This window comes from Sapajus apella, unplaced genomic scaffold, assembly GCF_009761245.1.
Source record: "Sapajus apella isolate SASKATOON/1434 unplaced genomic scaffold, GSC_monkey_1.0 scaffold4, whole genome shotgun sequence".
Taxonomy (NCBI): Eukaryota; Metazoa; Chordata; class Mammalia; order Primates; family Cebidae; genus Sapajus; species Sapajus apella.
This window is the reverse complement of record NW_022436944.1, coordinates 30,470,584-30,495,863: the sequence shown is the minus strand read 5'-3', so window position 1 is coordinate 30,495,863 and position 25,280 is coordinate 30,470,584. Positions and strand designations below refer to the sequence as shown.

Below are 25,280 nucleotides of genomic sequence, written 5' to 3'. Positions count from 1 at the left end.
CCATGCTTCCTATCTTGCTACTCTGAAGTCTCTTAACACAACAGCTAAAATTACCAATTTAAAATGGAAGTGTGATCATGTCATTCTTCTGCTCAGTAGCCACCAGTTGTTTCCCAGCTCACTTAGGGTTAAGACGAATAAAACTTAACAGTTAAGACCACAGTGCTCTACAGACTGCATGCTTTAGACTCCCACCTTTCCTTTCTGGCCATGTCATCTCCCACATTGTCCCCTTGCTCCACCCACTTTTGTCTCTTTGCCATTCTTTTAGTTAAATAATGCATGCTCCACTCTAGGGCCTTTGCACTTAAGGTTATTCTGCCCTGGAGGATAGACCTCATAATACCTCCTTGGCCTGCTCCCTCTCTTCTTTCAGGTCTCTGCTCTTCAGATGTCAGTAAGTCTTCTCTGACCACTCTACATAAACAGCACTCTCCCAACCTCTCTAAACCCTTGCCCTGCATCATTTTTCTCCTTAACACATGCCACCATATAATAAGTTTATATGTTTAACTTGTATATTGTGTTTTCTTCCCTTTGTTTGATTTGCTGCTTTATCACTAGTATATACAAAGAGCCTGGTACACACAGTAGGTAGTCAGTATTTGTTGACTGAATAAATACATTGACAAAACCTTCTTGGAAAGCAACTATAGTATGTTTTAAAAGCCATTTTTTTTAAAAAAAAAAAAAGTGTGATGAGTAAATTTGGTCCACTTGATGCAGAGAAGAGAGAGATATCTGCATGGGGCAGAGTCTGGGAGATGAGATCAAGATCAGTAATGAAAGTTGGTTTTTCTCTCAGTAAGCAAAGAGAAAATTATGGGAGAATAATTTCTAAGTGTAGAGGAAGTTTGAGACTCAAGAACAGCTACTAGGTGTTGATAGTCTTTGAGAAGACTAAGTTGATGGAAGCAAAAGGTTGGTGCAGAGGCATAGTAGAAAATATGATTCTAGATGGATGGGAACAGGTGTTGAGGGACTTCAAAGTAAGTCAAAAGAGGTAGACTTGCTATGATCCATGAGGAGATCAGAAGTGTGAAGTCTTAAACTGTGAGGGATGAGAATGCCATATAAATCTAAGCTTCTTAGTATCATGTAAGGAGCATGCAATAAGAAATTCATCTCAGAGGTAAATGTGACAAGGCAGTGTTGAGGTAATATTACTCTAAGCAGTAAGGAGTGTACGGTGTGATGAAACAAAGTCATGAGTTGAGTATCAGCTGTAAAGGATATGGCAGATAATAAGGCTTGGTGATTAACTGCATATGGGATGCGAAGAAAGAGGAAATTAAAAGTTCCAGTATTAAAAAAATTTCCTTTTAATTATTTTCTTTTTTATTACAGGTTTCTCTGTCATTCCCAGAAAAATGGATCATTTAAACTTTTGGAGGACTGAGTTATCACAGTACTTCTCTACTACCAACTAAGATTTATGACAGTCAATTTCTAACAGCAAATTTCCATGTTATAGAACTGTTGAAGAACTAAAAGAAGATATTCTTTCATCAAAATAATTCTATGGTATCATGATATAACTAAATAAATTTAAAAGCACAGTTAGTAAATTATTAAATTTGCTAGTACAAGCACACATGTGCATCAGCTACTGTATTCTGATAATTACCGAACCTCAAATATAAATGGTTTGCCTTCAAGGCAAAAGCCATTATATATGAAAGAAACCACTGAACATTGTTTTTAAATATACTTTCAGCTAAGTGTCATTTAGGAGAATTCATGAAGCAAGTTCTAGAAAGTTCCAAGTCCAAACAGTAAGTGGTTTTGATATTATGGCAGCAACTTACAGACTTGTGGTTAGTACTGTGAACCACTACAGCAGCGTGGTGATAGACCGACGTTTTGAGCAAGCTATACATTATTGCACTGGAACCTGCCACACTTTCACACATGGAGTTGACTGCATTGTGGTACATCATAGTGTTTGTGCAGACCTCTTGCACATCCCTGTGTCTCAGTTCAAAGATGCGGATCTGAACTCTATGTTTCTACCCCATGAAAATGGGCTTTCCTCAGCTGAAGGAGACTATCCCCAGCAGGCCTTCACAGGCATACCCAGGGTCAAGAGAGGATCTACATTTCAGAATACCTGCAACTTAAAGGACATTGCAGGAGAAGCAATCAGTTTTGCCAGTGGGAAAATAAAAGAATTTTCCCTTGAAAAACTCAAAAACTCTAACCATGCAGCTTACAAAAAGGGAAGGAAAGTTAAGTCTGACTCATTTAATAGGAGGTCAGTTGATTTAGACTTGCTTTGTGGCCATTATAACAACGATGGGAATACCCCATCTTTTGGTTTACTGCGGAGTTCCTCAGTTGAGGAAAAACCTTTGTCTCATAGAAACTCGCTTGATACGAACCTGACTTCCATGTTTCTTCAAAACTTCTCTGAAGAAGACTTGGTTACTCAGATTTTGGAAAAACATAAAATAGATAATTTTTCTTCTGGGACAGACATAAAGATGTGCTTGGACATTTTGTTGAAATGCTCCGAGGATTTGAAAAAATGCACAGACATCATAAAACAATGCATAAAGAAAAAGTCAGGGAGTAGCATCAGTGAAGGAAGTGATAATGATACAATTTCTAGCTCCGAAGCTGTGTATATGAATGTAATGACCAGGTTAGCATCGTATCTGAAAAAGTTACCATTTGAATTCATGCAATCTGGGAATCATGAGGCTCTAGATTTCACAGAACTGATTAGTAATATGCCTAGCTTACAGCTGACTCCCTTCTCCCCAGTATTTGGCACTGAACAACCCCCTAAATATGAAGATGTTGTTCAGCTCTCAGCTTCCAACTCTGGACAATTTCAGACTGTTGAATTGCAAGATGACAAGCCTAATTCCAGGAAGATGGACACTATACAATCCATTTCAAACAACTCCACAGATTCCTTATATAACTTAGAGGTAAATGATCCTAGAACCCTAAACGCTATCCAGGTTCAATCACAGTCATTAACCATGAACCCTTTAGAAAATATTTCTTCTGGAGACTTAATGGAAACTCTTTATATTGAAGAAGAGTTAGATGGAAAGAAAGCATTAGATAAAGGACAACAGACAGAGAATGGACCCAGTCATGAGTTGTTAGAGATAAACGAACGTAGAGCAGAATTTCCAGAACATGCCACTCATCTTAAAAAATGCCCTGCCTCAATGCAAAATGAAATTGGTAAGATATTTGAGAAATCATTTGTTCATCTGCCTAAAGAAGACTGTAAATCAAAAATTTCTGAAGCTGAAGAGGGAGATCAGAGAGATTTTACAAATTCCAATAGCCAAGAAGAAATAGATAAATTGTTAATGGATTTGGAATCATTTTCACAGAAGATGGAGACTTCTCTAAGGGAGCCACTTGCGAAGGGTAAAAACTCTAATTCTTTAAATAGTCACAGTCAGTTGACTGGTCAGACTCTTGTAGATTTTGAGCCTAAATCTAAAGTCTCTTCACCCATAGAAAAAGTCTCACCTTCCTGTCTAACAAGGATTATTGAAACCAATGGACACAAAATAGAGGAAGAAGACCGAGCCCTCTTACTGCGAATCCTGGAAAGCATTGAAGACTTTGCTCAAGAACTAGTTGAATGCAAATCAAGCAGAGGGAGCCTATCACAAGAAAAGGAAATGATGCAAATTTTACAGGAAACCTTGACAACGTCCTCCCAGGCCAATTCATCAGTCTGTAGAAGTCCTGTTGGTGATAAAGCCAAAGATACTACTTCAGCAGTTTTGATTCAGCAGACTCCAGAGGTGATCAAGGTAAGACCCAGCAATTTTGAGTACTAGCAACTCTTCAAAAAATGTTTTAGTGTTTGAAAATTTTATAAAGAGAAACTATTTTCTGTTACCCATTTTTTGTTCTAAAGCTCCTGTCCTACACTAGGAATGATCTCACTCTGCTCAGAGCCAGCAAAAAGCAAAGATTTTACAAGATGATAAAGGGGAAAAAAAAGCAAAGACTTTAGACTCAGACTGGTTTCTACAGCCCTCCCCATACCCTTCATCATCTCCCCAGCTCTGTGACCAAAGAAAAATTACTTAGCTTTAATATCCTTATCTTTGTGGTGGACATACTAATGATCAAAGTAACTCATGTGAAACATAAGCAAGGTCCCTTACACAAAGTAGGCATTTAATATTAGTCCTCACCTTCCCCAGCCAACAAAGAGACCAGTTGTTACTGCATGCCTGTGTAGACCTGTGTAAGGTTAGAGTACAAAAGAAGACATGATTCTTAAAGAGCTTTAAATCCACTTGTAGAGACAAAACTAACATGTCTGAAACAGTTCATGGGCACGTAAACACCATTCTGAAAGTATTGTCTTAACAGTAGGCCTTCAAAGAAGGTGAAGACTAAAGAGTAAGATTTGATTCTCCAGGCAACTGAGAATAAATAGAAATCTAGAATCACAGAAGTATTTTCAAAAGGTTTTTAATTTATCCCCCTACTGAAAGCATTGCTTTTGAATACTCCCAGAAAGGTAGTTGTCTTCCCATTTTGTTTACATATGTGTGTCTTAGCACAAGATTATTCCTTGTTCATTTTGTAAGTCCAACATGGGTTAGCAAGAGGCTCTGCTCTACTTCACTCAAGCACCCAGGCTGATGGAGGCTCCATGTTCTTACTGCTGCCCCATTGACCTATCTGGAATATGTGGCTTATGAGTGCACTGAAGGAGGGCAACAAAGGGGTGATGCTTTTACTTGCCTTGTCCCAAACTTGAACACATTTCATTTCTGCTCACAGTCCAGTGATTCCCAACCTAAAATCTGAGAAACATAGAAAAGCACATGGAATATTTGTTAAGCACTGCCTCTACCACATGAATGAGCTATATGTATCAACATGTATGAATTCACAGACATAAAGCCAAATCCTCAAAAGCAAGTTGTAAAATAAGGATATGAATCATTTTGAGATACATACATTTTTACAAAAAGTATGAGGAAATACATGGATACACAAAATACAGTGTTAATGGTTAATCTTGGAGGAAGGGAGATGTAACTGTGGAAGGGCGTAAAGGGGGCCTGAATAGTATTAGTCATTGGGGTAGTAGATATGTAACTATTTTGTCATGTTATTCTTTATGCTTTTTTATATTCTTAAATATTACTTAGTAATTTTTTAAAAAACTAATTGGATATTTGAGATGCTATTTATGTGGCCAAGTTAAAATACAAGTTACATATTAGGCGGCTTCTCATTACAACTTTAATTTGAGCCAGGTGGGCGGTGGGGGGGGGGGGGGGGAGGGAATGCATATTGTCATCAGGTTAATCTTTCCCTGGTACCGACTGAGCATCCAAAATCCAAAGTGCTCCAAAATTTGAAACTTTCTGGACACCAGCATGATGCCATAAGCAGAAAATTCTGCACCTGACCATGTGACAAACGCTATCAAAACCTTGTTTCATGTACAAAATTATTTAAAATACTGTGTAAAATTACCTTCAAGCTATATGTATATATGAGACAAATGAATTTCGTGTTTAGACTTGGGCCCCATCCCCAAGATATCTCATTTTGTATATACAGATATTCAAAAATCCAAAAAATTCTACATCTAAAACACTTCTGGTCCCAAGCATTTTGAATAAGGGATACTCAACCTGTATGTTTTGTGGCTGCTATTCTCCTGCAGACTTTTTTAGTTACGAGAGACACTGAAGTTTAACACAGTGCATACTTAATAAGGTTATTAAGTGATGATTTGGGTCTAAATATTACAGATCGCAGAAATCCCTTGATTATACACTGCAGCCATTTTGAGAAGAGTATGCTCTCTCGATCACTGTTGTTCCCACAGGCTTTCTTACAGTATGATCATATATGAGCTCTTAGTTTAAATTTTGAAAATTTTGTAACACTTTATTTTCTCTTTAAGGAATTCCTATATATTCATTGTTCTTTTGCCCATTCTTAGAAGTTGCCATCTTCCTCCTCATGGATTTGGGTTGGAAAAGGATATTTCTGGCCATTTAATTTTAGTACAGTTGTTTGTTTTTATTTGTTTTTGGATGCCCAAGAGAGTCAGAAATCCTTGAAGCTGGGTGTGATTTCTGTTGTTACTAGAACTCACTTTGCTTTCTTCTAACCCTGAGCAGGAATTTGTATTTGATATTTCATTGTGGAGGAAGTAAGGGACCTTCCTAGGTTAATGATCCAACATTTAGGTTTCCTCAATGTTTAGACAGTACACTGTATAGTTTTGTATGCATATTTAAATGTAGAATAATTAGGAAAATAAATTTAACATTTTAGCAAAGCACACTTTAGAAACTTTGTTAAATGTTTTTTCTGGAGCATTAATAAACACTTTCCTCTCTTTACTTTCTAGCTTTATATCCATGCCTTCATTAACATTAGCCAGTCATAGCCGGGCGCGGTGGCTCAAGCCTGTAATCCCAGCACTTTGGGAGGCCGAGGCGGGTGGATCACAAGGTCAAGAGATCGAGACCATCCTGGTCAACATGGTGAAACCCCGTCTCTACTAAAAATACAAAAAATTAGCTGGGCATGGTGACGCGTGCCTGTAATCCCAGCTACTCAGGAGGCTGAGGCAGGAGAATTGCCTGAACCCAGGAGGCGGAGGTTGCGGTGAGCCGAGATCGCGCCATTGCACTCCAGCCTGGGTAACAAGAGCGAAACTCAGTCCCCCAAAAAAAAAAAAAACAAACATTAGCCAGTCATGTCATTGAGGGAGAATGTTTCTTCTTCCCTTCTTCACCTGCTTTGTAGGTGCTCATGGTGCCTGGGTTCAGTGCTGGGAATGCTTGAGTAGAAATCAAGACACTTAGCAACACAATAGGAAATCATCGTCTCCTCCTCTTAGTTACCACCAAGCAGATTAATAAAAGTAAACAGATCTGCCTGGTGGCAAATAGGAATTTGCAGAATGAGCCCAACCTGAATATCCCCCTCCACCTTTGGTGGCTCTGACATCAGGTTCCTTTGCATTAATACCTTCATTCTTTCTAATTAACATCAGGTATCTCAAATATGTCCCCACCTATGTTCACAAGAGCCTGGTAAATACACAAGAGCCTGTGTACTGATGTGGAAAAGTCAAGATAAAGTTAAAAATGTAAATTGTAAGACATGTACCATTATGATCACTTTTTGTTAATATATTTTTATGTGTACAAAAAGTTTGGAGTATGTATGCTCCATATTATTCATGTTCCTCCAGAAATAGAAAGTGAGTCTCATATCCAGGTGTTCCTGATAAGTCTGCCCTTTCCCAGCCTCCACACCACCCTTGGCAGGAGTGAAGAGGAGCTCCCAGATAAGCTTGATCCATTGAGCCCACAGGCCTGCCCAACCCTCATAGCTTGACCACCCCTCTCTGATTTAAGGTCATCAGGACTAATCTCTCTAATATGCCCTTCATCCCTGTTTACATTAGTCACCACCAGAAGTCCAGGAATCCAGACTACTCCCCTTCCCCCACCCCACTTTCCTCCTCACACTGCTCTTAAATATCTCCTAAATCCACTTCCAACCCTCCCAACTTAGATTGTCACCATGTCCTTTTGAACTCTGAACTCATGAGCATTCACCAGCAGAGTTTCCTATGTCTCTCTCTTCTCTAAACATATTTTCCTATCTCTTCTCTAAACATTTCCCTTCCTGTTATAACTGAAACTCATCTCTTCCTAAGGATACTGTAGCCAGTGAAATGGTGGCTCTATTCTTTCTCATTCCCACCACTATCCCGCTAGGCCTGGAGCAGGCAGTAAGTGTTCTTGCATTTCATTGCTATTCCAGACTATTCTCCTGGCTGCCTTCCTGAAACCAGCCCCACCCCAACTTTGAACTGTATGGTTAGACTCTGCTATCCTCTACCCCTTCTGATTGTAGTCATCTACCACCCCAGTTTACTTATTTCTTAAAGGTTTTATCTCCTGGCTTTATGACATGCTATTCAGTATTACTCTTGACACCATTTGAGTGTTTAGTAGATAAAGTATCCAGGACAGGAGCTTCTCAGTTCCTTGATCTCCTCTAATGAGTTTGTCCTCTGCCCTTCTTTGTTCATTTGCTGGCCTTATGTTTATGTCAGTGGTTTTAAGAGTATGGTTCCCAACTAATATTGTTAGCATCGCCTGGGGGCTTGATAGAAATGCATATTCTCATTCCCCAGCCCAGACCTAGTAAATCAGAAACTCTGGGGGTAGGGCTCAGCACTTTGTGGATTAACAAGCCCTCCAGGTGATTCTGATGCATGATTATGCCTGAGAACTACTGCCATAGTTCATCACTAAAATCATTCCCTTGAATATACTCTCAGCTTCCTTGTCATGCCCTCATTTCGTGGTACCCACCTGAACAGCTCCAGCTGAAATTATGTTCTCTGTCTACTCTGAGCTTTTATTTGTGCAGCCAAACTTGGCTGGAGAAGATCAACAACCATGCTGAGTGATCTTAAATTCATGACCACCAACCTCCAGTGGGTCTTTAGTATTGTCTGGCAGTCCTGCTATGTTTCCCTAGTCTATTCACTTTCCCGCTCTGCAGGTGCCTTCTTCCCTGTCCTCTAACCTCCAGCGTCTTTCCCATCCTCCCCCTCAGCTAATAATCTTTTTCCTATTGTACTAAGAAAACTAAAGCAATCAGAAGAGACCATTACCCATCTCCTACCCATATCAGTACTCTTATCTTCTCCCTTTCCTTCTATTTCTGTACATAAACTATCCAAGCTCCTATCTTCAGGTCAGGCCTATACTCAGGCTTTAATAATAGATCCCATTCCCTCCCATCAACTCACAAACACTCCTGCAGAGATTGACCCAGAGAGATTTCTCCCCTGCAGTCATCAGTTTTTCTCCTCTGCTGATCACTCCTTCAGCAGATAAACATGCTACAATTCTCCCAGCTTTGAAAACAAAACAAACCACTAGTGCTCCAACATACCATTTGAGTTAACACTCATTTGTCTGCTCTTCTTCACTCCAGGGCTCTTTAAAAGAGCTATTATCATTGTTTCCAGTTCTTCCCCTAGCCCTCCTCTTTCTAAATATACCAGAGGTAATCCCATTTGCTGTTCCCTCTTCCTGCAACACCCCCACCCCCATACCTGCAGGACTCACACTATCACCACATCTGTCTTTTTAAAAATATCACTTCACTGAGGCCTTTTTGTACTAAAAATTGCATGCACACCTACAGCCCTGGTATTCCCTTTCCCCCTTTACTGTTTTCTTTTTCTAACACCACCCCCTGATATATTATTTCAATTACTGTTTGTTTTTCTCCTCTGACTCCTACCACTAGAATGAAACCTCTATGATAACAGGGATTTTAATTTGTTAAACATTCACTGCTACATCCCAAAACCTAGACTGGTAGCTGGCACTCAGTTGGTGCTCAAATGATATTTGTTAATAACTGTCACTTTGTATAGGGACTTTTGTTTCTATGTTATATATCTGTAGTCTTTAAATTTTACCTTACAACCAACCTTATCCAAGAAGAAAAAAATAATAAAGGTAATTTATCTAAATTCTCTTAGATACTCTAAGAGATCCACCATTTTAGCCAGGCTTGAGCCCCTGAAACCAGGCTTCCCAATATGATCATCTTCAAAATTGGATAAAATTAACTGTGTAAATGATAACTTCAGAAGCTCTATTATACCATACCTTGCAGTCTCCCTCCTTCGTAAGAACTGAGAATTATGTAGAGATGTTTGAATCACAGCCATCTCCCTTAAGATTGCCAGCAAACCATAACCAATCTAGACTAGGTCTGAGGGGTTATTCTGTCATCCCCTCTCATGTATCTATTTTTGGAAACCACAGTTAAGGTGTTTACCCTGGGAGGTGCTTTGACATCCAAGAGACATATTTGTTGTACTTACAGCATAATGCTCATTGTCACCAGGGTCCTTGACTATCAGTTCCAAGCTTCTGTTTTGACATCTGTGAGTTCAACTGTCACCCACAATTACTGAGAAATATGCACACACACACACACTCACTCTCTCTCTCTTTCTCACTCTCTCTCTCTCCTCACTAAGGAAGACACTGGGGTAGAGTATTTTATAGCACCAGTCACCAAGCATTTATTTAACATGGCAGTGTCAGTGAAATGGAATCCCTTCATTTCTTTTCTCTCCATATTTATACGTCAAAATGAATTATTATGGTCTCTAATGAGCGATCTCTAATTGAATTAATTCCTCAAGGAGAGAAGGAAGGAAAAAAGCAGACTAAGAAGTACAGAGAACTCTAAACCCTAGAAATTCAGGGGATCCCAGAATTATTATGCCTGATAATTTTAGGTTCTAATTCTTTCTTGCTGCCCCAGATTCTAGAACAACATCTACCCCAAGTATTAGGAACACTGTAAAGCCAAAATAATCAGATTTTGTGGGTTCTGTTATTAGTCATGGAATGTGTTCCCATAATTTGGAGTCAATTGAACCAACACAAAAATGCTTGTTAGGTCTCCTCTGCCATACACACGCCTTCCTATTTTGCTGCAGCCAGTGAAGACAAGGCTAGAGAATTAGGCTAGGAGCAAATAAACTGTAGATAACTACCACCAGCTGGCTTCCTTCCCCCCACTGGTGTTTCATTATTATTTTTTGTTTGTTTGTTTTTCTAATGTTATATATATATATATATATATAATCGCACTTTAGGTTCTGGGGTACATGTGCAGAACATGCAGGATTGTTGCATAGGTACCTACATGGCAAGGTGGTTTGCTGCCTCCATCCCCCCAGTCACCTATATCTGGCATTTCTCCCCATGTTATCCCTTCTCAACCTCTCTACCCACCACTGTCCCTCCCCTGTTCCCCGCAACAGACCCTAGTGTGTGATGCTCCCCTCCCTGTGTCCATGTGTTCTCATTGTTCAACACCCGCCTATGAGTGAGAACGTGGTGTTTGATTTTCTGTTCTTGTGTCAGTTTGTTAAGAATGATGGTTTCCAGATTCATCCATGTCCCTACAAAGGACACAAACTCATCATTTTTTATGGCTGCATAGTATTCTATGGTGTATATGTGCCACATCTTCCTTGTCCAGTCTATCATTGATGGACATTTGGGTTGGTTCCAGGTCTTTGCTATTGTAAACAGTGCCGCAGTGAACATACATGTGCATGTGTCTTTATAATAGAACGATTGATAATCCTTTGGATATATACCCAGTAATGGGATTGCTGGGTCAAATGGAATTTCTATTTCTAGGTCCTTGAGGAATCGCCGCACTGTCTTCCACGATGGCTGAACTAATTTACACTCCCACTGACAGTGTAAAAGTGTTCCTATTTCTCCACATCCTCTCCAGCATCTGTTGTCTCTAGATTTTTTAATGATCACCATTCTAACTGGCGTGAGCTGGTATCTCAATGTGGTTTTGATTTGCATTTCTCTAATGACCAGTGATGATGAGCATTTTTTCATGTTTGTTGGCCTCATAAATGTCTTCTTTTGAAAAGTATGTTCATATCCTTCACCCACTTTTGAATGGGTTGGTTTGTTTGTTTCTGGTAAATCTGTTTTAGTTCTTTGTAGATTCTGGATATTAGCCCTGTGTCAGATGGGTAGATTGCAAAAATTTTTTCTTGTTCTGTTGGTTGCCGGTTCACTCTAATGATTGTTCCTTTTGCTGTACAGAACCTCTGGAGTTTAATTAGGTCCTGTTTGTCTATTTTGGCTTTTGTTGCCAATGCTTTTGGTGTTTTGGTCATGAAGTCCTTACCTATGCCTATGTCCTGAATGGTTTTGCCTAAGTTTTCTTCTAAGGTTTTTATAGAGCTAGGTCTTATGTTTAAGTCTTTAATCCATCTGGAGTTGATTTTACTATAAGGTGTCAGGAAGGGGTCCAGTTTCTGCTTTCTGCACATGGCTAGCCAGTTTTCCCAACACCATTTATTAAACAGGGAGTCCTTTCCTCATTGCTTGTTTTTGTCAGGTTTGTCAAAGATCAGATGTTTGTAGATGTGTGGCGTTGCCTCCGAGGCCTCTGTTCTGTTCCATTGATCTCTATCTCTGTTGTGGTACCAGTACCATGCTGTTTTGATTACTGTAGCCTTGTAGTATAGTTTGAAGTCAGGTAGCATAATGCCTCCAGCTTTATTCTTTTTGCTTAAAATTGTCTTGGCTATACAGGCTCTCTTTTGGTTCCATATGAAGTTTAAGGTGGTTTTTTCCAGTTCTGTGAAGAGGGTCATAGGTAGCTTGATGGGGATAGTGTTGAATCTGTAAATTACTTTGGGCAGTATGGCCATTTTCACAATATTGATTCTTCCTAACCATGAGCATGGAATGTTTCTCCATCTGTTTGTGTCCTCTCTTATTTCCTTGAGCAGTGGTTTGTAGTTCCCCTTGAAGAGGTCCTTTCCATCCTTTGTTAGTTTTATTCCTAGGTATTTTATTCTCTTTGTAGCAATTGTGAATGGCAGTTTATTCTTGATTTGGCTCTCTTTAAGTCTGTTATTGGTGTATAGGAATGCTTGTGATTTCTGCACATTGATTTTGTATCCTGAGACTTTGCTGAAGTTGCTTATCCGTTTTAGGAGATTTCGGGCAGAGACAATGGGGTCTTCTAAATATACAGTCATGTCATCTGCAAATAGAGACAATTTTACTTCCTCCTTTCCTAATTGAATACCCTTTATTTCTTTTTCTTGCCTGATTGCTCTGGCTAGAATGTCCAATACTATATTGAATAGCAGTGCTGAGAGAGAGCATCCTTGTCTAGTGCCAGATTTCAAAGGGAATGCTTCCAGTTTTTGCCCATTCCATATGATATTGGCTGTGGGTTTGTCATAAATAGCTTTTATTATTTTGAGATACATTCTGTCGATACCTAGTTTATTGAGAGTTTTCAGCATAAAGGGCTATGAATTTTGTCAAAGGCCTTTTCTGCATCTATTGAAATAATCATGTGGTTTTTGCCTTTGGTTCTGTTTCTGTGGTGGATTACGTTTATAGACTTGCGTATGTTGAACCAGCCTTGCATCCCCAGGATGAAGCCTACTTGATTGTGATGGATAAGATTTTTGATGTGCTGTTGGCAGTCAGTTTGCCACTATTTTATTGAAGATGTTTGCATCTATGTTCATCATGGATATTGGCCTGAAGTTTTCTTTTTTTGTTGAGTCTTTGCTGGGTTTTGGTATCAGGATGATGTTGGTCTCGTAAATTTGAGAAGGATTCCCTCTTTTTGGATTGTTTGGAATAGTTTCAGAGGGAGCAGTACCAGCTCCTCTTTGTATGTCTGGTAGAATTCGGCTGTGAACCTATCTGAACCTGGGCTTTTTTTAGTTGGTAGACTATTAATTGCTGCCTCAACTTCAGCCCTTGTTAGTGGTCTATTGAGGGTTTTTCAACTTCATCCTGGTTGAGGCTTAGGAGGGTGTAAGTGTCCAGGAATTTATCCATTTCTTCCAGGTTTACTGGTTTATGTGCATAGAGTTGTTTCTAGTAATCTCTGATGGTAGTTTGTATCTCTGTGGAATCGGTGGTGATATCCCCTTGATTGTTTTTTATTGCATCTATTTGATTCTTCTCTCTTTTCTTTTTTGTTGATCTGGTTATCAGTCTGTCTGTTTTGTTGATCTTTTCAAAAAACCAGCTCCTGGATTTATTGATTTTTTTGAAGGGTTTTTTATGTCTCTATCTCCTTCAGTTCTGCTCTGATCTTAGTTATTTCTTGTCTTCTGCTAGCTTTTGAGTTTTTTTTATCTTGCTCCTCTAGCTCTTTCAATTTTGATGATAGGGTGTCAATTTTAGATCTTTCCTTGTTTCTCATGTGGGCATTTATTGCTGTAAATTTTCCTCTAGACACTGCTTTAAAGGTGTCCCAGAGATTCTGGTACGTTGTTTCTTTGTTCTTGTTGGTTTTGAAAACATCTTTATTTCTGGTTCATTTCCTTGTTTATCCAGTCAACATTCAAGAGCCTGTTGTTCAGTTTCCATGAAGTTGTGCAGTTCTGAGTTAGTTTCTTAATCCTGAGTTCTAATTTGATGACACTGTGGTCTGAGAGACTGTTATGATTTCCGTTCTTTTGCATTTGCTGAGGAGTGATTTACTTTCAATTATGTGATCAGTTTCAGAGTAGGTGTGATGTGGTGCTGAGAAGAATATTTCTTGGAGGCTTTGTTCATGTCTTTTTACTCTTTTTTCTCTAAGCTTGCCTTCTCATTTTATTTCATTGAGTTGATCTTCAGTCTCAGATATCCTTCCTTCTGGTTGGTTGATTCATCTATTGAAACTTGTGTATGCTTCACAAAGTTGCCCTGTTGTGTTTTTCAGCTCCATCGGGTCATTTATATTCTTCTCTAAGCTGTTTATTTTTGTTAGCATTTTGTCAAACCTTTTTTCAAGGTTCTTAGTTTCTTTGCATTGGGTTAGAACATGTTCTGTTAGCTCAGAGAAGTTTGTTATTACCTACCTTCTGAAGCCTGTTTATGTCAATTCATCAAACTCATTCTCCATCCAACTTTGTTCCCTTGCTGATGAGGAGTTGTGATGCTTTAGAGGAGAGGTGTTCTGGTTTTGGGTTCTCATCCTTTTTGCACTGGTTTCTTCCCATCTTTGTGGATTTATCTACCTGTGGTCTTTGTAGTTGGTGACTTTCAGATGGGGTCTCTGAGTGGACATCCTTTTTGTTGATGATAAAGTTATTTCTTTCTGTTTTTTAGTTTTCCTTCTAACAGGCTCCTCTGCTGTAGGACTGCTGGAGGTCCACTTCAGACCCTGCTTGCCTGGGGATCACCTGCAGCAGCTGCAGAATAGTAAGGGTTTCTGCCAGTTTCTTCTTCTGTTATCTTAGTCCCAGAAGGATACCCTCTGTCTCTTTGGATATACGGGGGTCAGGGAGCTGCTTGAGGAGACAGTCTCTGACCCTTATAGTAGCTCAGGTACTGAGCTGTGAGCTCCGTTGTTTTGTGCAGAGCTGCTAGACAGGTGCATTTAAGTCTGCTGCAGTGGAACTCATAACCGCCTTTTTCTCCAGATGTTCTCTCCTGGGAAGGTGGGCCTTTATTTATAAGTTCCTGATGTGCTGCTGCCTTTTTTCAGAGATGCCCTTCCAAGCTCAGAGGTAGCCTACTCACAGTCTGCCTGCCAGCAGAGGGATTGCTGAGCTGCTGTGGGCTCTGCCCAGCTGCTGTGTGAACTTCCTTGTGGTTTTGTTTATAGAGGTATAGAGGTATAGTTAGAACTGCCTCTGTAATGGCGATCAGCCTCCGTAATGGCGGACTGCCTCGGTAATGGTGGACAGCCTCCATAGTGGTGAACCGCCTCAGTAATGGTGGACGCCCTTCCTCCCACGGAGCTGGACCATCCCAGGTCCAGCTGTGCTTGCTCTGAAACTCTCAGTCCAGAGTGTTTCAGATAGCTGGTCTTTGTGGGGGTGGCACCCACAGAGCCAGATCACCTGGCTCCCTGTTTCAGCCCTTTTTTTTTTTTTTTTTTTTTTTTTTTTTTTTTTCAGTTGAATGGGTGGCTCTGTCTCCCAGGCATTCCAGGCACCAGTTGAAACAGCTGCCCAGATTTGTGTGTGTTTTTGTGCAGAGACCCACTGCGCCGGCTGAAATAGCCGTGCTGGTGCTTTTCAGCCCAGAATCTCCTGGTCTGTGGGCAATAAAAAGTCGTTTGGAAATGCAGCACTCACTCACCCTCTGCATTGTTCTCACCGGGAACTGCACTCCAGAGCTGTTCCTATCGGCCATCTTGGATCCGCCTTTGCTGTTTCATTATTTAAGAGTTAAAAAAAAAAAATGGTAACACAGAACAAGCCATTAAACAATGAAAAAAACACCAAGTTAGAGCAGAAAGGTTATGAAATCTTAGTATTAACTAATTAGCTTATAACCTATTTGTTCTCATAAAGCCTATTTACAGGGATATTTTCAAGAAAGTCTGTGATTCCAAGTTGTTGCCCCTTTTATTTATTTATTTTATTTTTAATTTTTTTATTTCAATAAGTTTTGAGGGGAATAGGTGGTGTTTGGTTACATGGATAAGTTCTTTAGTGGTGATTTCTGAAATTTTAGTGCACCCATCACCTGAGCAGCTGTACATTGTGCCCATTCTATAGTTTTTTATCCCTCACCCCCTTCCCACCCTACCTCCCAAGTCTGCAAAGTCCATTCTGCCATTCTTATGCCTTTGCATGCTCATAGCTTAGCTCTAACTTATAAGTAAGAACATATGAGTTTGTTTTTTTATTCCTGAGTTACTTCACTTAGAATAATGATCTCCAGTTCCATCCAGGTTGCTGTGAATGCCATTATTTCATTCCTTTTTATGGCTGAGTAGTATTCAATAGTGTGTGTGTGTGTGTGTGTGTGTGTGTATCAAATTTTGTTTACCCACTCATTGATTGATGGGCATTTGAGCTGGTTCCATATTTTTGCAATTCCAAATTGTGCTGCTATAAATATACGTGTGCCAAATATCTTTTTTGTATAATGACTTCTTTTCCGCTGGGTAGATACCCAGTAGTGGGATTGCTGGAGCAAATGGTAGATCTACTTTCAGTTCTTTAACGAATTTTTATACTGTTTTCCAGAGTGATTGTACTAGTTACATTCTCACCAGCAGCGTAAAAGTGTTCCCTTTTTACCACATCCATGCCAATATCTACTATTTTTTTATTTTTAAAATTATGGCCATTCTTGCAGGAGTAAGGTGGTATTGCATTGTGGTTTTGATTTGCATTTCCCTGATCATTAGTGATGTTGAACATTTTTTCATATGTTTATTGGCCATTTATACATCTTTTAAGACGTGTCTTATTCATGTCCTTAGCCCACTTTTTGATGGGATTTTTTTTTCTTGCTGATTTGTAATTCTGTGTAGATTCTGGATATTAGTCCTTTGTCAGATGTATAGTTTACAAAGATTTTTCTCCCATGCTCTTGGTTGTCTGTTTACTCTGTTGATTATTTCTTTTGCTGTGCAGAAGATTTTTTGTTTAATTAAGTCCTGTCTATTTATCTCTGTTTCTTTCGTATTTGTTTTGGGTCCTTGGTCATGACGTCTTCACCTAAGCCAATGTCTAGGGGTTTTCCGATGTTATATTCTAGAGTTTTTATGGTTTCAGGTCTTAGATTTAAGTCTTTGATCCATCTTGAGTTGATTTTTTTATAGGCCGAAAAATGAGGATTCAGTTTCATTCTTCTACATGTGGTTTGCCACTTATTCCAGCACAATTTGTTGAATATGGTGTCCTTTCCCCACTTTATGTTTTTATTTGCTTTGTCAAAGAACAGTTGGCTGTAAGTATTTGGCTTTATTTCTGGGTTCTTTATTCTGTTCCATTCGTCTGTGTGCCTAGTATGGTGACTGTAGCCTTATAACATAGTTTGAAATCAGGGAATGTGATGCCTCCAGATTTTCTCTTTTGCTTGGTCTTGCTTTGGCTGTGTGGGCCCTTTTTTGGTTCCATATAAAGTTCAGGATTGTTTTTTCTAGTTTTGTGAAGAATTGTGGTATTTTGATGGGAATTGCATTGAATTTATAGATTGCTTTTGGCAAAATAGTCATTTTCACTATATTAATCCTACCTATCCATGAGCTTAGATGATACAATCATTTGTTTATGTCATCTATGATTTCTTTCAGCAGTGTTTTCTGATTTTCCTTGCAGAGGTCTTTCACCTCCTTGGTTAGGTATATTCCTACGTATTTTTTTTTCTTGCAGCTGTTGTAAAAGGAGTTGAGTTCTTAATTTGATTCTCAGCGTGGTCATGGTTAGTGTATAGCAATGCTACTGATTTGTATACTTTGATTTTGTATCCTGAAACTTTACTGAATTCATTTATCAGATCTAGGAGCTTTTGGATGAGTCTTTAGGGTTTTCCAGTTATATGATAATATCATCAGCAAACAGCGACAGTTTGACTTCCTCTTTGCCGATTTGGATGCCCTTTATTTCTTTCTCTTGTCTGATTGCTCTGACCAGGACTTCCAGTACTGTGTTGAATAGAAGTGGTGAAACTGGGCATCCTTGTCTTGTTCCACTTCTCAGGGGGAGTCCTTTCAACTTTTACCCATTTAGTATAATGTTGGATGTGGGTTTGTCATAGATGGCTTTTATTACCTTAAGGTATATCCCTCCTATGCTTGATTTTGCTGAGGTTTTCATCATAAAGTGATGCTGGATTTTGTCAAATGCTTTTTCTGCATCTCTTGAGACGATCATGTGATTTTTGTTTTTAATTCTGTTTATGTGGTGTATTACATTTATTTACTTGTGTATATTAAACCATCCCTGTATCCCTGGTATGAAACCCACTTGATCATGGTGGCTTATCTTTTTGATAGGCTTTCGGATTCAATTAGCATCCGTGTTCATCAGAGATATTGGTCTGTAGTTTTCTTTTTTTATTATGTTCTTTCCTGGTTTTGAATTTCATTTAGCTCTGCTCTGATCTTCGTTATTTCTTCTCTTTTGCTAGGTTTGGGTTTGGTTTGTTCTTGCTTTTCCAGTTCCTTGAGGTATGACCTTAGATTGTCTATTTTCACTCTTTCAGACTTTTCAATGAAGGCATTTAATGCCATGAACTTTCCTCTTAGCACCACTTTTGCTGTATCCCAGAGGTTTTGATAGGTTGTGTCACCATTGCTCAGTTCAAACAATTTTTTAAAAATCCATCTTGATTACATTGTTGACCCAACAATCATTTGGGAGCAAATTATTTAATTTTCATGTATTTGCATGGTTTTGAGGATTCCTTTTGGAGTCGATTTCCAATTTTATTCCACTTTGGTCTGAGACAGTACTTGATATTATTTCAGTTTTCTTAAATTTACTGAGACTTATCTTGTGGCCTATCATATGGTCTGCCTTGGAGAATGTTCTGTGTGCTGATGAATGGAATGTATATTCTGCAGTTGTTGGGGAATGTTCTGTAAATATCTGTTAAATCTATTTGTTCTAAGGTATAGTTTAAGTCCATTGTTTTCTTTTTTTTTTTTTTTTTTGAGACGGAGTTTCACTCTTGTTACCCAGGCTGGAGTGCAATGGCGCAATCTCGGCTCACCGCAACCTCCGCGTCCTGGGTTCAGGCAGTTCTCCTGCCGCAGCCTCCTGAGTAGCTGGGATTACAGGCATGCGCCACCATGCCCAGCTGATTTTTTGTATTTTTAGTAGAGACTGGGTTTCACCGTGTTGACCAGGATGGTCTTGATCTCTTGACCTCGTGATCCACCCGCCTCGGCCTCCCAAAGTGCTGGGATTACAGGCGTGAGCCACCGCGCCCGGCCAGTCCATTGTTTCTTTGTTGACCTCCTGACATGATTATCTGTCTAGTACATTCAATGAGGTATTGAGGTCCCCCACTATTATTGTGTTGCTGTATGTCTCCTTTCTTAGGTATAGTAGTAACTGTTTTATAAATTTGGGAACTTCCATGTTAGGTGCATATATATTTAGGATTGTGACATTTTCCACTAGTCCTTTTATTGTTATGTAATGTCCCTCTTCGTCTGTTTTCAACTGTTTTTGCTTTAAAGTCTGACAAAACAGACTTTAATAGTAATATCTACTCTTGCTCCTTTTGGTGTCCTTTTGCATGGAATATCTTTTCCACCCCTTTACCTTAAGTTTACGTGAGTCCTTGTGCATTAGGTGAGTCTCTTAATGACAGCAGATACTTGGTTGGTAAATTCTTACCCATTCTACCATTCTGCATCTCTTAAGTGGAGCATTTTAGGCCATTTACATTCAACATTAGTATTGTGATATGAGGTACTATTCTATTCATCATACTAGTTGTTGCATGAATACCTTGGGTTTTTTTTTCATTGTGTTATTTTACATGCCCTGTGAAGGCTATGCTTTAAGAAGGTTTTATTTTGGTGTGTTTTGAGGTTTTGCTTCAAGATTTAGAGCTCCTTTTAGCAGTTCTCGTAATGCTGGCTTTGTAGTGGTGAATTCTCTCAGCATTGGTTTGTCTGAAAAAGACTTTATCTTTCCTTCATTTTTGAAGCTTAGTTTAGTTGGATACAAAATTATTGGTTGATAATTGTTTTGTTTAAGGAGGCCAAAGATATGACCCCATTGCCTTCTAGCTTGTAGGGTTTTTGCTGAGAAATCTGCTGTTAATCTGAGAGGTTTTCCTTTATAAGTTGCTTGATGATTTTGCCTCACAGCTCTCAAGGTTTTTTTCCTTCATGTTGACTTTAGATAACCTGATGACTATGCGCCTAGGTGATGATCTTTTTGCAATGAATTTCCCAGATGATTTGGATAGCTAGATCTCTAGCAACACCGGGGAAGTTTTCCTTGATTATTCCTTCTGTTATTACCTTTTTAAACTACTTAGCCTGTTAGAAATACAATGTGAGAAGACTTTACAAATAGAGATATAATTCACTTAGTATACAATCAATCCACCCTCTTAAATACACAATTCAATCATTTTTTTGTGTATTTGCAAGATTGTACAACCATCAACACTAATTCTAGAACATTTTCATCACCCCAAAAAGAAACATGTATTCGTTTGCTGTTTCTCCCTTTCCCTAGCCTTTGGGAACCATAATATACTTTCTATAGATTTGCCTATTCTGGACATTTTGTATAAATTGTTTTGACTGATTTCTTTCAGTTAGTATAATGTTTTCAAGGGTCACCTATTGTAGCATGAATCAGTACTTCATTCCTTTCCTTTCCTTTTCTTTTTTTTTTTTTTTTTTTGAGACAGAGTCTTGCTTCATCACCCAGGCTGGAGTGCAGTGGCACAGTCTCAGCTCACTGTTACTTCTGCCTTCCAGGTTCAAGCGATTTTCATGCCTCAGCCTCCCAAGTAGCTGGGATTACCAGGCATGTGCCACCAAGCCAGGCTAATTTTTGTATTTTTGGTGGAGATGGGGTTTCACCATGTTGGCCAGGCTGGTCTTGAACTCCTGGCCTCACGTGATCCGCCTCTCTCAGCCCCGCAGAATGTTGGGATTTCAGGCATGAGTCACTGCACCCAGCCTACTTTTTATGGTTAAATAATATTTCATTGTTTGGAACACCACATTTTGTTTATCATTTCCTCAACATTTGGGTTGTTTCCATTTTTTGGCTATTATGAATAATGTAGCTATGAACATTTGTATATAAGTTTTGTGTGGACAAAGACTGGCTGTTAGCATATTTAGATTTTTCCAAACAGCTGTCTGGCTTTTGTTAATCAGAAGCACCCTCATGATGTACCGGAGCCTACACTTTGATACGTAACTTTTTTTTCTGTAGCATCGTCTGAGCAAAATCCTTTGGTGTCACTTCAGAGTGACTGTCTTTAGTGTCACTTCAGAGTGAGTCTACTTGGTATCACTTCAGAGTGACTATGCTATCTTTGTGGACCTGCTTCTAACACCTCAATACAAGTCCTCACTTAGCTGAGCTGATTTCCCAGCCACTCTGTGCTATGTGTCTCTGTCACTCAGAGTTTTATAGCTTTGCTGCCTGCATTATCCCAGCTGCCCTTGCTAACTCTAAGGCCTTAACTGATGCTATCATCTCAGTCTCCATAACCACGTTCAACCAAGGCTGTTGAATGACTTTATACATGTTTATATGTAAAATTAAGGGCTAGGCCAGGCACAGTGGCTCATACCTGTAATCCCAGCACTTTGAAAGGCTGAGGTGGGCAGATTATTTGAGTCCAGAAGTTTGGGACCAGCCTGGACAACATGCAAAACCCTGTCTCTACTAAAAATGGAAAAACTAGCCGTGCACAGTGCCATGCACCTGTAGTCCCAGCTACTCAGGAGGCTGATGTGGGAGAATCACTTGAGCCAGGGAGGCAGAGGTTGCAGTGAGCCAAGATCATGCTACTGCATTCAAGCCTGGACAGCAGGGCAAGACCCTGTCTCAAAAAAATAAAGGGCTAGACTTATTTTAGTACAACACATTGCATATGTAATACTGTTTTTTTTAACAGTTATATACAAATCAGAATAAGATATATCTTCAGACAAATGTTCAAAATTATTTTCTTTATCCTGTATAATTAACCCATTTTTTCTTAAAACATCCCATGTAGCTGATTTCCCCAGAAAGGAAAAAATAATATTAATAAGTCACTATTGTCTTCATTTTTCAAAGGGGGAAGGGCAAGGAATAATAAGAGGGTTCAGAAAGTTCTAAGAAATCTATCCTGAATTTCAAACTAAGCCTAACAGAATGAATTCTATAAATGCAGAATGTGTCGTGTCTCACAGTTTTATTCTCCACTGTCTCCTACCCAATCTCACCTTCCTTCAAGATAGAGGCTCATTTTAAACTTATTCCTCAGTTTTATAGGTCCTTTTAATATAGGGTAAGGGAGCATCTTTTCTCGCTTGGGATATTAGAGGCTATCCTGAAAAAGAAAACAATTATTTAGTTTTTAGGGTCATAATGGAGAGGCCAGCTTTTCTTCCATATAACTCTGCCAGAGGGAACCTGTAAAACTAATACCCAGCAACCTACCTGGTTCTTTTTGAGAAAGACTGTCCCCCTTGCCCAAGCATGCTTGTTCTCGAGAAAGATATATATATATATATATGGAATAGTAAGGCAGGAAAGGAACCTCAGACCAAGACAGCTGATCTCAAATTAACAATTGATGTGTCCCAATCACCCCCACAGCAGAGAGCACCAATCTCTTGCCTACTCAAGCTCTCTTATCGTTGTCATCCTGAAGATTCAGACTGAGCACATGGTTCAGATGGGACTGCCCGTGTCTTCAGACAGAGAAAGTTCATGAGTCATCTGCAGGCCAAGAAGAGATGCAGGTAGCTGTGCAGGAAGCGCCTACTGGTAGTAATCAGCTATCTTGTTAGGATGGACTTAATTATATGTTGCAGTGAGCAGGAGAAAATATGTTTTAGTTTATTCCAAAAAGACATTTGGAAAACTTTTACAATGGCTTTTTCCACTGTAACTCTGCATAGCTCCTAATTTTCCATGTGCTCAAACTGAATTTATAACTATGTGTTTATGATTCTCTGTTTTTTTCTCATTCTGGTTAGTTCCTCCAGGAGAAACCTGTCACCCAAAAACAACTTTTCTCTTACAATTCCCAGCCCCATTGATTGTACTTTCCCTTGTGATCAAAGCAGAGATAGAAGAGAGTAGATCATAGATCATACATTTCTCTGTAGTGAAATTCCCCTACATTTGATCTTTTCCTAGAAAAGAAGAGGTCACTCTAAAAACCGTGTTCTTGGGTGGTGCTATATTCCAGTTGTAATGAACTCCTTGAAACTAACTCATGTTCTCAAATCCTTTCAAAAACCAAGCACATATATTAATATTTCCATTCAAACACAAGTAAATAAGCAAAAAGCAAATAAGCCAACTTCATGCTAGTCTTCCTCTGTCAATAACTCATTGCCACAGCCCACTTCTTTTCAAAGCCCTTCACGGGTCCTGGCCTTTTTGTCTCTCTGAATTTTTTGGAAAACATTTTGATATATCAAAATTTACAGATAATTTCCTCATCAAAAAACAAGAAGAAATATTTTCTTGCGTTAAGAATTTAACACCAGGGCAGGCTTTTAACCACTGTTCTGGCTTTGAAACTTAGCAGATTTATAGGAAGTAAAGAAAATCAAAGTATTTCTTGTCCTTTGCTGCAAACCAACATTGTACTAGAAAGTGCAGTAAGAAAAAGAAGAGGCTGCATCTTTATTGTCTCTACAGCTTCATACCCAGCAAGTGTCTGGCATATAATAAGTGATTATAAAAATATTTGTAGAGTAATTGAATGACTATAAAATTAACCTTGCCCTCAGGAGTTTAGACACTACTGGAAAATAATGATCACGTTACAAAATATTATGGTAGAAGCTCTTTTACCTGAACATAATTGAGTTTGATAGTAGGGAATCATAAACTATATACATATGTGTGTACTATAAAATGTGTATATTAAATATTTTAACTCGGGCATTAATTTATTCTGATGTCTTTTGATATAGGGTCAAAGCCTTTTCTCTGAGAATGAGTCTCATACATAATTAGAGTTCTGTGACATCTTTCTTTGATAAATCACACTCATAGTATGTTTGTTAATCTGATTTACAGTTTTAGTTTCTTTAAAGTAGAGAGAATATAGTAGTAAAGTACTTTGAATATAGACACCTTCTAGACTTCAATGATTTTTCTCTTTCATCCCACCCTTACCTAATTTTACAGTTTTTAGTAGTTTACTTTTACTAAAACTTAGGGTTTTTTTTTTAAATTTTAGAATAACTCTTCTTTTCTGCACTCTTGTTAGGTTATGTAATTGAACTGAATAATTACTGTGAAAAGCACAATCAGCATAAACAGACTGGGGACAAATGCAGCTGACTCTTAGTAAGCACACAACCCAACTACAGTAGGTAAGAAATATGAGAGCGTAAGAGAAGCTATTAGCCACGAATCCATGTGTGATGGGCATTAGTTGGTCTGTTTCATAGGTGAAAGGGAGAGCATTGACTGATTAAGATATTAACTGGAGGTCATTTGAGAGAGGTTATATAGTATTTCACTAAGTGCTGTATACATAAAGTTAAGAATTACAATAAGAGGACTTAAATAATCAGGAAATCTTCATGAAATAGTTAGAGTTGGATCTTGAAAGATGATTACAATGTATAATTTGAGGACACCGAGCATTCTCTGGGAAGGAATGAACCTACCAACCTAAAGCCACAGGTTGGTGTTGGGAAGGAGAGGAAATATAACTTAAGGTATGGTTTAATTGAATAAGCATTAAATTATAAGTCTAAAGGCCTAGTTGCATTCCTACAAATCTTTTTGACATTTTATTTAGGAGATAAATAATGAGGGAGAAAAAGTGTCTTCTAGTCAGGAGTGTAAGGAAAAAATATAGGAAAGCTACCCAGCTCAAAGAATTAACATGGAAGCCCAGTGAGAGAGACAATTGAGAAAACAAGGAAAGGCTCAGGATGAAGCATAAGACTAGTGGTTTTCAGTTGTAATCCTCTCAATCATAGTACATATCAAAAGCTTTCAGATAAAATGTGGTGTGCACAGAAGACTCTACCACTTAAAGGAAATTTTTTAAAACACAGCTTTAGATGTATAAGCCTATTGTATACATTATAAAGAGTTGTCAGAAAGTCTTGAAAAGAAATTAGTAGAAAAAAGCAGACTTAAATATTTAGGAAACAGTGGAAAACGAAATAATTTAATTCCCACTAAATTAGACAAAGGTTCAGTAAAAGAGGGTTGTAAGCTATTTTTTTGTTTTAATAATATTTGGTGTATATTTTATAGACATAGAAAATAAATA

General features: G+C 38.7%; 1 protein-coding gene across 5 annotated transcripts in view; it reads left to right on the top strand.

Moving 5' to 3' along the window:
• PPP2R3A (protein phosphatase 2 regulatory subunit B''alpha) overlaps positions 1-25,280 on the top strand; it is a 172,052-nt gene that overhangs the window by 45,749 nt on the left and 101,023 nt on the right. For all 5 annotated transcript variants that reach the window (XM_032265761.1, XM_032265751.1, XM_032265727.1 and 2 more), the window contains one exon: positions 1,348-3,788. In XM_032265761.1, coding sequence (XP_032121652.1) covers positions 1,794-3,788 — 1,995 coding nt within the window. In that variant the 5' untranslated portion in view covers positions 1,348-1,793. The remainder of the gene's footprint in view (positions 1-1,347; positions 3,789-25,280) is intronic.